General features: G+C 39.7%; 1 protein-coding gene across 1 annotated transcript in view; it reads right to left on the bottom strand.

The window, feature by feature from the left end:
• WWOX (WW domain containing oxidoreductase) overlaps positions 1–15649 on the bottom strand; it is a 465117-nt gene that overhangs the window by 365635 nt on the left and 83833 nt on the right. The window contains exon 6 of the mRNA XM_082063118.1: positions 9484–9572. Within this exon, the coding sequence (XP_081919244.1) occupies positions 9484–9572 (89 nt within the window). The remainder of the gene's footprint in view (positions 1–9483; positions 9573–15649) is intronic.

Here is a 15649-nt window from a genome sequence, read left to right as displayed (position 1 = left end):
TATGTCACGGCCAGTAAAGAAGGCAGAGGGTTGTGACTTCTCTTCCATAAAGAAGCAAAGTCACAGCCCAGCGAACTTTTCCATCCCATAACTCCGAACACCCGCGTTGCTTCCTCTCGGAGCTGGAAGATGGTAATTCCTTCTGTGCGGGAATGCCGACATTCGGCAGGGAGAGAAGCACCAGGCAGGCTGGGCTTAGGGCTCTCCCGGGAAGGGGCGAGTCGAGCAGCCCCCTCCAGAAACCCCTCTCAGTTTTACAAGCAGCGCGGGTGGGAAACCGAGCAATGAGAAAATCACCGCGAGCCAGGCAGCAGCAGGGAACCTCCGCAACACACCGACCCCCAAATATTTACCTGTTCGATGAAAACAAACAGACCAAAAAGCTCAATGAGTTTTGGAAATGAACGCTTAATGTCTAACTTCTCTTCTTCTAAAAACATTGACTGAAAAGACAGCAAAAAATACCCTTTACTGCCACCTGCCAGCTGACAGAATTGCGGGTCCTTGTCACACAGGCTTCATTTTCATTCCCACTATCACAGGACCTGGAGCCCTGACGGAAGCAAGGAATATTCTCTGAAATTCATCCTACTGGATTTCCCTGCAGGATTGGACACTGTTGATCAGCGGATCCTTCTGCCTCACTTCCGAGAGATTAATGGGAGTGGACTGACACTGTTTTGCTTCTTCCTTCATACCAAATACATGGGAATTATTATGAACAGCTGCCCCTATGTCTTCATAATGTATCATCTGCGTCTTGCCATACAGGCCAGCCAGCTCTCCATCATTATTCATTACCTCTATAAAAGCCTGAGTACACAAATTTCATAAAAGTTTGGAGAAGGAACAGAGGTCTCAACAGATTTAGAACTGAACAGAAAACATCAATTAGTCCTGGTTTTCCCTACATCATCTTACACCTTCAGAAATCAATCAGTTATCTTCCTCGAAGAAAAATTCTGCTATTGTAGCTCTAGGGGTACAAAAGCGGTTGCGAGCCCTGCTTTTCCTCTTAATGGGGTGCACAAGCAATGCCAACTATTGTGAACATTTTAAAGGAGAACTTGCGAAGAGAAATTCAGACCCAATATTAAATAAACGCTTCGGCATTTAATGTTTTTGAACATTTAACACTTTTAATATTTGTAATATTGCCCTCCAACTGACCTTAGTGTAATAAAAGCACCTCCCCTCGAAAATGATCCAAGCTCGGATTTTTTCTCCCACTCTTGTATGAGTTTCATAAAGACTACACATAAAATAAGAAAAGCAGGGATGAGGTTTAATTCGGTGACATGATCTGTCTCCCACACTTGGCTAATTTATACACCACAAGTGTATAAATCTGAGACATCAGGAACTTTTTAAACTACATTTTCTTGTTTGGTATCATTACGTCAGTAAATCGCTTTCTTTTGATAACAAATTATTGCTTAAAAACGAAGGTCAAGAATAGCATTTGTACTCGCTTTTTAACTTGTAACTAGAAGGCGAGAGGGAAAGGAGGACGCGTTACGTTTCACAAGCATGTGGTGGGTTTCTCGCCCCCACCAGGTTCATGCGAGGGACCTTTTGGGGACCCGTTGTCCAGAGCTCTGAATTCCCTTCTGCACAGCTATAATCTCACCCCAAGTTTCCCCTGACTGTCAGCACACAGCATCCCCAGGGCACTGACATTCACAATGGGGGTCAGTGCCGCTCCTCCATTGCCTCCATGCCTCCTCAGGACCACATTTCAAACCAAAAGCCACCCAAGAAACCATGTTTTCCTTTATCAACGTGTTGCATCTTTGCTAGTTCTGCGTCCCTGGGGACTCAAAATACCTCCATACATATGGATTTTGAAAGTCCCGGGGCTAGACTGGGGGGAAGAGGGGTAGGGCAGGGGTGCTGCAACTTCATTTCTATGTCCATTCAACCTTCCAGCATTTCCATTCCGCAGCCTCTTCCTTTTCTCAAGCTCTGACACAACAAGAGGAGACTTTGTTCCATTTTGGTTTTGTTTTAAATCTCCTTGATGCTTAGGAAACAGCAGTAAAGATCCAGAACCTGGTAACTCTCATTCAGCAGCTCACCTAAGGACATTCGCTACCTCAAAGCGGACACAGACATCTTTTTCGAAATCTCAATAGCGAGGCATTATTTACACATATAAATAAGGGGTTAGAAATAAACATAAGCCGGCTGTAATGAAACATTCAGTTTTGCAATAACCGTGGAATAATTTGTTGTTACTGCACATACTTCTAAACGTATCAATTTCATTTGTACACAGCAAGTACTTGCTACAAAAAAAAGAAAGCTACGGCTCACAAGGAAGGTCAGTGACTACTTTTATTACATATTTGTGATATTTCCCATTGAAAATGGCTAACTCCTTGGAAAACGTTTTCAGGACCATGGTTGATCATTCAAACAATAAAATACTTCATGCATTTTGAACATTTCGCTTGCCAATGACAACTCCTTGCTCTGTTTTGCCCAGAGATATATGGAGCTGTAACAGAGTCAGGGAGCCCCCAGCAGCTGCCTGCTGCCACTCAGACCTGAAACATTCCATCTTGTGATTAAAATTAATGTGCTTTGACATCCTCTGGGATTTTTGAGGCCTTGGGAACAGCTAATGAAGAAATACAACAGTTTCAGACTATAACACAAATTCTTGGATTCTGTGATTAAGACACACATGGTATATGCATGGCCTAGCTAATGTCAGCACTAAGGCTTCCATACCCAAGTGCCAGAAGACTCTGCCTTCATGTGTTTTAATTATCTCCTATAGAAAGCCTTTAACTAAACAGACTAAAACCATTTTATCTGTATGTAACTAAATGGCTACTCTTGCCTTATATTTCAGAATTTTTAGAAGACAACTTCAATTAAACACACAGGTCTTCTTAAAAACCATTAAGCTATAATGCTGCAAAATCCTTGTTTTACTTGCAACAGAATAGATTTTAATCAGGCATATCAAGTGATACATATCTTACTTCCTTAGATACTCAAATCAGCTTTCACAGCTGTTGAATCTTGTGGAATTTTTTTAGGAAGGCAGGGCCCCAAGACTTTATGAGCCATCTTAGACCCAGCTTAGACTTAGGCATGGCTCAAAATGGGAACCAGAACAGCCAGTGTGCTGAGCAGAAAGCCACTGGGGGTTACCAAGGTTTCCTCTTTAGGTTACAGTGAAAAGAGTGAAAACTGTCCAAGGTCAAATGGTAAGTTCACAGAACTTCACACAGTTCTATAGTAGTCATAAAACTATGTAACAAATGCCTAACAAAATCTTTCTCTTAGTGATATGTAAAAACACTTAATATTTTTGCAGATGCAACTATATGTAAAGTTAGGGTGAACTGTCAATCCTATCTTCAATGTGTTCCGAGGCAGGAGATATTTCCACACTCCTGTAGATGAAATGGAAGGTGATCAGGTGAAACGTCATGATCTCTGCCTCCCATAAACACGGGGAGCTGGTAAGCTTGAGAGATTTTTAATTTAAACGATACTGGAAACAATTTTTGGCTCCACATGACTTGCCACATGTTACCACAACGGTGTAATTGTGTACAAGAGCTTAAAAACTGAATAAAGAAGGGGAAAAAAATACGCAGAAAGCCAATCCCTAGGCTTTAATAAGGCACAGTACCGCCACAATGAGAAAAAACCACACCTTTCACCCAAATATTACTATGCATGTTTCAAATGCACTCAGGCTTTGATCTTATTTAAATTGAAGATACAGTAACTTCTGAACGACGCATGTTTTGACACTTAATTCAATGTGAATATGTTTTGGTACCTCAAAACGTACAATGTTGTCCAGAACTTTGTGCCTCGGTGGCACTATCAGAATGCCAACGCTATTCTGAGTTGAGAAGACAAATATAATAGTTTGACTGTTACTAATTTTAATTGACAAAAAGTATTTCCATAAATCTCAAAGAGTTAACAGATGTGCACTGTGTCAGAAAATACGTTCAAATTTTGAAAGACAATATGCAGTGGCAATAATCATCTCTGACAGAGATACATATACTGCACAACCATCAAGCATGTTGGCATCACTAATAATTTGTTTAAATCATATATTCAGGTTTTCTGGATCTTTTAAGTTAGGTATGCAACAACTTGCTAAACAGATGTCAGGTATAATACATGAAAGGCAGAAAAGCGGTATCCTGGAGTGAATTTTCTGCAGGCTCTGAAGTCTTAATTGCGTCCGCAAGGTCTCAGAGCAGCACGAGAAATGAATGTACCCGCAGAGTCTGAGGCCTCGGTTAAGGAGGCCAGTGAAAACCCAGCCCTCTCCATCCTGGGTCTGCTCAGGGAATTCAGAAGAGGTTGAAGTTCCAAATGGAGAATCAGAATTCATAAGTGCTGTGTTTTCCATATTTCTACACACAGCATAAGGGAATCAGCTGTTAGCACATGCCAATTCTTACCGCCAAAACCAAAAAATATCCTATTTTAAAGTATAGGAAAGTAACTGCAGTGAAAATCTGCATCCTGACGTCCTGCTTAACTTTGAATTGCTGCTACCAATTCAGAAAATTCTAAGTAGAAGCTGTTGGCAAACACTATTTTATATCTTTGGAGTAATTCATTATTTTTCATGATTTCTTTTTTTTTTTTTCCCCCTCAAATATTGAGAACATTAAATTGACGTCTTCCTGTTTGGCTGCAGATAACTTTAATTGGAACCAAGTGGCAGCATGCGCCGCTCAAAACTAAAGATGCACATAAAATTTCATGTGTAACTTTACCGCTCCCTTCTGCCCGCCGACTCTTCCAATGGTGGAACTGTTCCTATGCTCAGGATCAGGCACAGGCCACGGAAACATGATGGTAAATATTGACAACAGGTAGCAATTTGGGAAATTTTAGAACTGAAACATTAGTGCTGTCCCCCAATTCAACTATGCAGCTTTTAGTCAAATACGTGCTGATTAAACTGGGAAATAGACACCCAAGTGTCATATCCACAAATCCGCATTCCTACACAAATACTAAATCCTACAGACCCTGAACCATCAAACACTGATGCTGACTGAATTTCAATGCTACGTTGCATGCAAGCACAGGAGGGCAGTCATTTTGTCTATAAAGTGGATTAATACCAACCATAATTCCTCACATCGTGCCCACTCAATGAAGAGGAGATTCAGTTCAGTGTTCTTCAGTTCCAAAAGCCTAATATGAAAAATTAGTTGGTCTGTCTCTTCCAACTGCACAAAAATCAGCTTATGCCAAATCCAGCTTAGCTCAGAACATTATTATAAACAGATCATTTATTCGATTTTCCGTAACAGAGACATTCAACCAACTGCCCGAGCTGGAAACTTGCAGAGGGGAAAGACTAGATACGGATAAAGAAGTTAACTTGAAGAAATCAAGCCATTTAGGTGCACCGAGACCTGTCCCTACTTTAATCCTAATGCTAGCACTGTCTTCACATGGAAGGTTGTTCACTCCTGGGGGAAATATCCAGTGGGGAATGTATCTCCAGCCATCCAGCCAGGAATACTAAAAGACAGCCAGAAATCACAGGGAAAACAACAAACAACAACAACCACCATAGAAAGAACAGCATTGCATTTCAAACTACAAGAGAGCCTAAAATTAGTTGGTATTGCTGTAATACAATGAGCTGGCTTTCTCTAAATAATCTTTTCTGTAAATCCTTCATATCTATATTTTGCTAAGTTAGATTTCCATTTTCTATATTAGTCACATTGTGTTCATGTTGTGCTACAAAGAGTAAGAGGTAGATCAGCCACTGAACAGTTGTTGTTTATTCGGTCTCCCAATGCTGACTTTGAAGAACCAAACTAAGTTCTCACGTTTAGGTTATTCTGCCCACAGAATCTTTGTATTGGTAAGAGCAAGAAAAGCTGGAGAGCACTGCGCTCATAAGGAAAATTCGTGTTCTGCTGTGATCACAGAACTGCAGGATCTAAAACAATCTGCAAAACGCTTCTCTCCCAAAGCTTTATTTGCAACTGCACGCATTAAAAGAAACACGTCTCAGGAAGAGAAACAGCCGTATCAACTCAGTAGCACAGACAACAGAAAAAAATACTTTATTTTATTTTTCTGCTGAGGATGAAGGATTTTCTAGAATATATTTACAGGAATACAGCATAATTTACCAGTGTTTATATACTCTGAGCCCAAATTTTATCTGTAGACAAGGCTGCAGCACCTAAGCAATCCAAACAGGAATAAAAGATTCCTATCAAATCTCTCAGAGCATGATAACTTGAAGATGAATCATAATATTTTTACTTTCAAACAAGGAAGCCTTCTTAGCTCTTAAGTACTAGTCCAATTTATATTAAATGTTTCTTTCCAGAGCAACTCTTCCCTGTCATTTATTATTTATGCTTTTCTCGATGCTCCCTCTGTTGCATCATTTGTTTTCTGTAGGCAACCAGCCCCTGTTAAATTCCTGCTGAGCAAAGGATGACATTTCTCCATCCTTCACATAGTTTCCAGAAGCTCTTAAATTCTCAAGCATGTTCAAGAAGGGATATTTTTTTTCGCTACAAGTTATTTGATGAAGGCAGGAGATTCACCATCTCAGCAAGTTCCCTCCGCAATTTTCCCTGCAATCCCACCACCACCACCTTCCCCAGCTGTTATAGGTTTTGATAATTTAAGTCAATGGAATGTAGGGATATTTTTTCTAGAGTAGTTCTGTTGCAGTTTCTCACCCAGGAACCGATCTGTGAAACAATCCTTGAAGATGCTTTTCAAGCAGGGAAGAACAGGCTCCCAGGCGGTGACCTGACCATGGTCACACCTTTCTATCTGCTGGCAAGGAACAGCACCCCGAGCCACAAGGTGTCCCAGAAAAGTAGAATTGCAAAAGGCAAGCAAATCTATTCTGCGTTTCATAAATCCTCAGTTATTCGGTCAGCTGTCACCAAGACCAAATGGTTCTATAGAATACCCAAGTGTCCCAGAAAGCACCAGTGGACTGGAGAAAACAAACAGACCATAAAGCTATCTACAGCCAGAAGTTGAAGATGTTCAACACTGAATACTAAAGGCCTCTTCATATAATGCATTCCGAGAAATAAAAATACAGATCTTTATTAAAATGTGTGTGTTCATATAAAATTTCTCCTTTCCACTTGAAAATTATTAGTGGGGTTTTTTTTCCCCAGAAACTAAAATCTATACAGCTCAGAACTCAAATGAGAGGTGTATAGATGAGGAAAAAAAATAATTAAAAAATCACACTTTATTTGCTTTTCCTAGTACTTTATAGTTTAGGAACTTGTAAGAAAGAAAACTCTACACTCTTACATAATTCCTACGGTCATTTAGAGGACTTGCAGCTACCTCATGGGAACTGGGAGAGTATATCACAGTTTGTGATATACAGGTGCATGAAATCAGAGACTCCAAAGCCTTTTCAGAACGTGGGGTTACCAGCTGCCAGACTTACCAAAGCACAAAGAACAAGACCCCGTCTGCCACTGAACCCTGCAAGATTTCTTTCAATTGTTCATAAAGCTACTAATGCAAAGGAATCACTGATCTGACAAAAGCCTCCGGACACTACGGCAAAACAAATCAACGAAAAGACAAAAGTATTTAGCGTACATTAAGGCTAGAAAACACACATGGCTGGCATTGTAGTAATAAGATGCTGCTGCCATACAGATTGCTTTTCTGACCATATCCAGACATGGTTAAATCACAAAAAAATGAGAGCCAGAAAGACCTAGTAGGTCTTCCAGTCCATTCTCCTGCCAGTGCAGATGATTGTAAGGTAACTCTTCTGTATCTGTACCGGATAAAAGAGCTAGTGCTGCAGGCACTGTGTGGGGTCTGCTTTCCATCCATCCTCAGGCTTTAAACAAAATAGAACTGGAAATTCATTTTGGTCAAAACCCCACAAGTCTCCCAACAGATACAGACCTCAGACCGTCCCGTATGGAGGAGAGTCCTGCCAGACGCACACGCATTGAGCACAGATTCAAGACACAAACTTCCCAAGGCTATAAATGCTATTACTCATTTTTCCCAAATAAAATGAGGGTGAAAGCATTAGTAAAACCTGCCTGTCACTGACAATGTAGCTTAACAGACTCACGCTGGTTAAACAATGTATGCCTACAGAAGTAAAACAGGTTTCACTGACTCTGTATCTTTACTGATTCTATATGTTCTCACTTTCTACAATAAGTTCTTTGGTAATAATTGATCTAAGCACGTTCACTTCTAAGGATTTATAAACATGCATAACAAACAGAGCAGCTGGGATGACCACGACGTGATGTGCAACACACCAATCAAGAGCCGCATTTGGAACAAGGTTGGTTTTAACCTTTCACTGTACCATATAGTTTTTAAAGACATATTACAAGCATGAAGAAGCTAAATTAACACACTTATTGTTCTTACATTATGAAATATTATGAAACCAAGTCAGCATTAAAGCAACAATACTGCAAGGATTTGTCTTTCTATTTCAAAGAAGTTTTAATATATGAAGATGGTACATGATAGGAAAATATTGTTATCAAGGATTCTGGCACTAAAGGAACTTGTGTTAGAAGTCAGTTTTGACAATTCTTTGAATAGAAAAGATCTATAAGTACTAAAATGTCATCTCTCTGTCCATGTGAGATTTAGCTTTGGCAGTATTTCAAAAGTGAAAAAACATCCTTTGTTATATATTTTCCCTACGACGATATATTTTCAGAGCTGTCTAAGAGGCCATATTCTCTGGAGAAGTACAGTAAGATGTATACGTGTTACAGAAATATTTGCAGAAAAAAGCTCAGTTTGAATAGTCACAATAATCAATGGGTCAAACTGCGGAAAAAAGTACAAAGTCTGGAATTTATTCTCCAAGAGCTGGCACTTAAAGATTTCAAATAATTTCTTCAATTTAGAGATTCAAACTAAATTAAACAGAGCATTCGAAAGCCAACCTGATATATCCACATAAATTCGTCCATTGTTAAAGTCATGTCATTATCACTCCCTCTCTTTTTGTTTTAATTATTGTCTATTCCAGATGCAGGTCTGGATAAGGAGCTGTCTGACTCACAGGCCTTTTTTTAAATGCTTTAAAAACAAAAAGAGGGAGAGAAAAGGTTAGAAAAGAAAGCGAGACCAAGAGTGCGCTAATCGCTCATCCCTGAGCTCCTCCAAACCACTGCAAAACGTACCAAAGCTGCCTGAGCAACTTTTTATGCAGTTCAGCTTTGGCCTCTTTCACCAGCCACAAGGGTATCGATGCCCCTTTAAAGCTGGGGCTGCACATGGAGGGACATAAGAGATCTGCAATCACTTAAGATGAAAACAAATGATCTTTAATTTACAGTAAAAAAACTCCTGTGAAAAGACTGACTGTAGTTCCCGATCAGTCCAGCTACATTGAACTCTGCCAAATGCGCTCAGCTGATAAAGCCGTTAATATAACAAGAAATTATTAGACATAGTTTTCTGCGTACTTACAAATTCTTGGATTTGAACGCTTCAGCAAAGTGCTGCACACTCTGAAGAGAAGCAAGGTCTAAGGTCATTGCTTCCACCTTGGCTTTATGCTGCAACAAGAGAAAATATTAACAAAAGATAAATAACAGCAAGTTTAGTTCCCAGTATCACGTTACAGTAAATGAGTTATGAAACTTGTCCAATTCCCTGTTTAACATTATAACCCCAAAGTGAATACAAATCATCAAAAAGAATGGACGAGCACCACATTTAGTGCCAAAAGGAGCATTGCCCTTTCGTGGTTCTGCTAAAAACATACCCTGTGTCACATATCACTTTATATAATACAATGAAATAGCACGAGGTACTGTTAAGGTTAATAAGGTATCTTTTTTCTTCCATTTAGCTGGTGAAACTTACGTAACTCATGAAATAAAAAGTAGAGTAAGCATTCTTCTTAATGCATAGTATTTTTTTACATGCCACACCAATAGAAAAGTACTCAGTAAATATAAAAAACAGCTAAAATCAAACTTGTACATATTAACTCAAAAGAATCTGTTGTTCATAGCGGGTGATCTAAAAACAGTATAAAATGAGTATGGAGAACAACTGATCAGCCTACATAGTTTTTCATTCAATAACAGTTTGCCATAATATCTTCTGAAGACATTGTGCACATATTTAAAATCAGCTTTTCACCTAGAAGAGGATGTGCAATCACACAAAACAACAGGTATACTTGAAGGTGCTAATGTTACACACTACAAAACAACTCCTCCCGATATTTTCAGCTTTAAGATTCCTGTTCTCAGATCTTTTGAAACATTTACACTCCAAATCTCGAATCAGAATGAACCAAATGTCTATTTTCATTGCAAGCACTGAAGGGAGAATCAAGGGGCCCTCCAAGCTGCGGTTCGGAACGTGCTTTCCTCTGACTGCAGTTGTGTCCACACTGCAACACCCAACAGGTGTCTGCATTCTCCCACAAACACTATACGACACCTGTGATACTCTGCAAAATACCAACCACCATGGCATATACATCACACAGACTCCCTATGGAGTTACGAACACGTGTATTTCTGCTCCCTCTCGCTTTTAGAGTCACCGCTGCCCAACACCACGTAACATCCTCTACCCAACAACTTTCATTCCACTCCACTTAGTTTATTCAGGAAAACTGAAATCAGACAGACTATTAATGTAATTCCAACATGTCTCCTACACCTACATAACAGTCCTGGGTCAGACTGGACATCAGCACTGCTAAAAGAATGACTAAGGAGAAGATGGTGCAGATGCAGTGTCCCTGTGCAATCACAGGCAAAAAGGCAATAGGAGCTCTGTTAGCACCGTGGTGCAGTGAGGCATCTCCTGAGGTGACAAGGTCACACCACGAGCATTTCTGGAGGAGCACGAAGGAAGCAGCAGACGTGGCAGGGCAGGAGCAAGGCGAGCAGAGCACTCCCATTGCCTCCCACGTGCCAGCAATTCACCTGATCCCCATGTTTCATCACATCTGGTACTTTTCTCCCTACATCTGCTTTCTATTTTGCTAGCAGCCATTCTGCCCGCTGCAATTACCTTACAGGTTGGGTTTAAATAGAATGTCACTCAAATTCCTTTTGTCCCACTCCAGCCAGACTTAGCAGGACTGCAAAATAAATACAACTAAAATTTCAACAGGTTCCATTCCCATCAGGAAGTACCAGTTGACGGAGTCTGAAAATGCTAAATCCGACTTTGTTACAATGAGTTTCTTTACTCCCACAAGATGCACATCATTCTGGAACGCATTTTGTCCCACTGGGTAAATATTTTCTTCTTGTTTGATGCTTAGAGACCTAAGAAAGATGCTGCTGCCTTGCATTATGCAACAGAGCTCCATAACAACTTCTCTCCGACTTTGCAGTTCAGAGCTGTTTACTTAATAGAGAAGCAGCGTGCAGAGCTGGGTTTATTCTGTTTCTGCTTTGCCCAGTTGAAATATTCCCCTGTCTTTCCCAAGGGCAAAGGGACAAGGATGCTAGAAACACAGGGAGATAAGGGGGGTCAAAAAAGAAGAGAAAACAATCAAACAGTTAACAGAGCGCACCACAGGCTGTTTGTTTGTTAGCTGCTGTCCTTGTTAGCTCTGGGGGACACGGGGTCAGCTCCACACAACAGTACTCAGGTAATGCTTTTCCTCCTGGTGCCACCTGGTGTGCTCCTGCTATGGATTCCAAGGCAGAAGAGAGGTACCCATGTATTTCACATTCAAAAGATAAAAACATATAACACCCCCAAAATACTTTCAGATATAGACAATAAACAGGCTGAGGTTGGCTTGGATTAATGGATGAATATACTGAAAAATGTAAGAATCAGAAACTTAAAAATACTAAATGAATTACTAAATGTGAGAAACACTTGACTGTTCACCAGCAAATGCAAACTAATTATGTTTGTTCTGTACTGGTTCCACCAACGAAATAAGACCACCTTTCTATTCATACTCCATTTTCTTCGGCCAATAAGATCATTTATTTCAAACAATTTAAGGCTACTTCACCTTTTTTCTTTCAGCTTTGATACACAGAAAGTTTCAGAAAGAGACAAAGAAAACTTATGTTAATAAATGCAAGAAACTGTATCTAAAATGGCCTGAAAAGGGAAAAAAAAAAAAGGTATGGTTTTAGGTTTTTTTTCCATTGAAATGCTTTCCATTTCATTCCGAATTTTCCTGCCCTTACGTCTATGTCATAATTTCGCTTTCAAAAGCTATAAGGCAATGTTCTAGCAAGGTATGTTCTTCGTTATGTAAGAATCTATCCCATCAATGACAAATAGAAGGTTTTCTGTTTCCTTACCGTAGTTTAGTATTACTTTTGTTATAATGTTTTCCCTCTTCTCACCTAAGCCTAGGTAACATATTTTGTGGTATTTATAGAAAAAGAAAACATATTTTTAAACAAAAAATGAAACTAAACCCCATTTTGCTAAAAGGCATCGTAAGTGTAATCCACAGCCAGAACTGACTGTTAATTGTACGCTGCAAATCCTGATCTAACGTGTCATAACTGTATTATGCTCATGTCTTTCACCATTTCACTTCAAATATTTTCAGTACTGAATTAAGCCTCATTTTATGTTGTGAAGTCTTAAATGGGACTTGTCACTTTCCCAAATACAGAAGCCAAGTCTTAAAGCTGACATTGTCAAATCAACACGCTAAGGCGGAAAACTCCAGAATTTTTAATATTCAATCAAAAAAAACCATTGGTGCTCCCTCTACTTTATTTTCAATTACATGATTTAAGGGGAGACTAAATAACAGCATGAGTGTAGAATAATTTAAAGATCTCTCTTCTAAACCACAGGATCATTACTACATGGTGCCATTGAGCGCCTGTGCAAAACGAGCTGGTGGCCCCGCTGCAGATCCCCAGCACTAATGACCCAACCGTGTCCAAAACCTCTTTCACAACTCGAGTCGCTTCACAAACGGGCCAGAAGGAGAACAGACACAAGGGAGACGTGCTCCTGCTGTCCCCCGAGCCCTGTGGAAACAAGGTCCACCAGAACGCAGCGAAACGGTGCTTTGGGTTGGGGAGCATTGGCGGCTCAAGAAGCCCAAAGAGCAGCCCAAGGCTGACAATGTCCAGCCAACACCACCGAGGCTGTGAAGAAACAGCTGAACGTGCCTCATTTAGGGTTCCTAACAAGTCCCCTTCTAAACACAACACATGGACACTTTGAAAAGCGCGAAGAAAAGAATTTTAGCTTGTATTCGACAATTTTACACCCCGTTGGACAAGCGTTTTATCAATATCTTCAGGTAAGTTTCATTACTCTCAATAACATCAGAAAACAGTTTGTTTAGTTTTGTATACAATATGCTCCCTATTGGAGCAAAAATATTAAAAATGCTTAAGTGCCATTGGTTATATTTTGCACTCACGCTAGAAAAATGCTTATTGAGCCAGAAACTAACAAGAAAGTGAAAACATCCAGAAAGCAAGCCATTTCCTTATATGCAATGTGCTCGCTTTACAGCTTAAAAACTGTTTAAAAATGAACACTGCATGGTAGAGCAGCTGGCAGTAAACATGATTGTGCATTTGTGTCTTGATATTGGAGAAGGAGCCTTTTTTCATAGTGATTTTTTCATTCAAATCTAAGTGATGATTTACGTTAAATATAGGTAAAGCATAGCTACATTTTCCTGAAGGATTGCAAGGAAGTGAAGAGCAGTACAATAAGTTGAAGCATAAAAGCTTTCTCTGTCATAATATTTATTATAATGGCATATAAAATAGCTGAAATAAATAATAGATGACTAAAAGTAAATTCATATGATAAAGAATCTTTCAGCAGACACCATTACTTCTGACTGCTCCAGTTTCATACAGAGTTGAAGAGTCTTAATAAATATGCTGTAGCCCCTGTATCTTATGTAAGTATAAGTCATCTTCTAGGGGCTTACTTAAAATGGAACATACTGGACAGCAGATAATTTACTGTATAATTTTACTCTCAAAAATATCACGTATATATCTTCAACATTTAAAAGCCCTTAACTCAGAAATGAATACAGAGCACAACAACAAAAAACATCTGACTTTGAGGGACTGAAAACACAATAAATTGGTAAAAAGCAGTTTAATTTGATAAAGAACAATCTTGATGACAACAGCTTGGAATGCAAATAGTTCCTATATGCAGCGTGAAAAACATAAAATCTTCAGGAAAAAAAAAGAAATTGACAACAAAGCTGATGAAAAATCTATGCGATTACCTTAAGTCAAGTAAACAAATAGCCAAAACTCAGCATGTGACAAGCAGTGCCCAAATAAACCCATATTTCCATGTTGAGGACAAAGCAGAGGATGTTTTAGAAGCACACCTGACAGTTTGACACACGGCTTATGACAGTCAATAGCCGGTGCCATGCACTATTTATGGAGGCACATAATAGGGAAAAAGGCTTTCACTCAGGATTAGGGCTGTAAATAATATTGTCCCTAACGCAGGCAACATTTGGCACTTGGCGCACAACTGTGTAAGTAATGCCAGGCTCATCCTGTTGTGTGCTCTGGATGCCGTGCGGCTACTGCTCATGGAACTGAATGGGACAGGTGAGTCAAAGCGCTTGGACAGCAACCCAACATACGTGCTGGATGCTCTGATAATATGTTCTTTGCTACATTTGTTATACCTTAATAATGTTCATTAGAAGACACCATGGTGGAACAATTTTACAGTATTTTTTCCAGGGTTTTTTTTTGCCCACTCAGCAATTTCTATACAGTACTTTCAAATTTTCACTAACTTTATGCGAGAGAAGACAGTACATGACCCAAATCAATTTCCTAAATATTAATTATTTTATTAACCCATATGTGTGATGTACAAGGAAATAGCTGAAACTGACTGTGATTTTTCACATAAATCAGAGATGAAAAAATATATTCTTTTTTTCATTAGAAAGAAAATTTATTTGGTAATACTTGGTTTCATTATTTCCCAATGTATTTTTTTTACCTGTATTTTGGTTGTAATTTACTGGTGCAAATTTTTCCACAATGCATCTTGCTCCATGTTTTCATGCTGTGCGTGAGCTCTCGCAAAACCTGGTTTTGTAAAGCCTGGTTCTTCCTAAGTAACCAGATCTTCACGTTCTCCAGAAAAATGCGATTCCTGCAGGGTTTGCCGTCATCCAGGGTAAGTGAGCAGCACACACGGGTAAGACCCAACGGGTCAGTACGAGCCTGCAAACTGCTGCGATTACTGACCATTCTTGGACCTACATTTTATGATGAAGAACATTTATTCTTCCCCTTGTCTCTGTCCCTTGTCCAGAACATTTATGGCTGTTTGGCAGAGAAGGGTGTTCAGCTGTTTGGCTCCTTCTACAACTTAGTGCGCTAAGAGGCCTCTTCAGAACAACCCGAAGCCCTCGAGCTGCAGTTGGATTGTACAGCAAATAAACGTCTTAAGGTCGCAATGGCGCTTCCCCACATAGGATCGTCTGGAACAAACATCCGAGTTCGAGATTTTACTGTTGAGCTCAGTCGGGTTGTAAAAGCAACAAAGAAGTCTGGATCCTCCTTCAAACGGAGATTAAAGGCAACAAATGAGCCACTGAAACTCTGAAGAGAGCGATAAAGATGAGCTGATACGAAGGAGTTCGGTTTCTCAC

The sequence above is a fragment of the Streptopelia decaocto genome (assembly GCF_964273445.1).
Source record: "Streptopelia decaocto genome assembly, chromosome: 11".
In the NCBI taxonomy this organism is placed as follows: Eukaryota; Metazoa; Chordata; class Aves; order Columbiformes; family Columbidae; genus Streptopelia; species Streptopelia decaocto.
The sequence above is the reverse complement of the archived record's forward strand: the minus strand, read 5'-3'. Positions and strand labels throughout refer to the sequence as shown.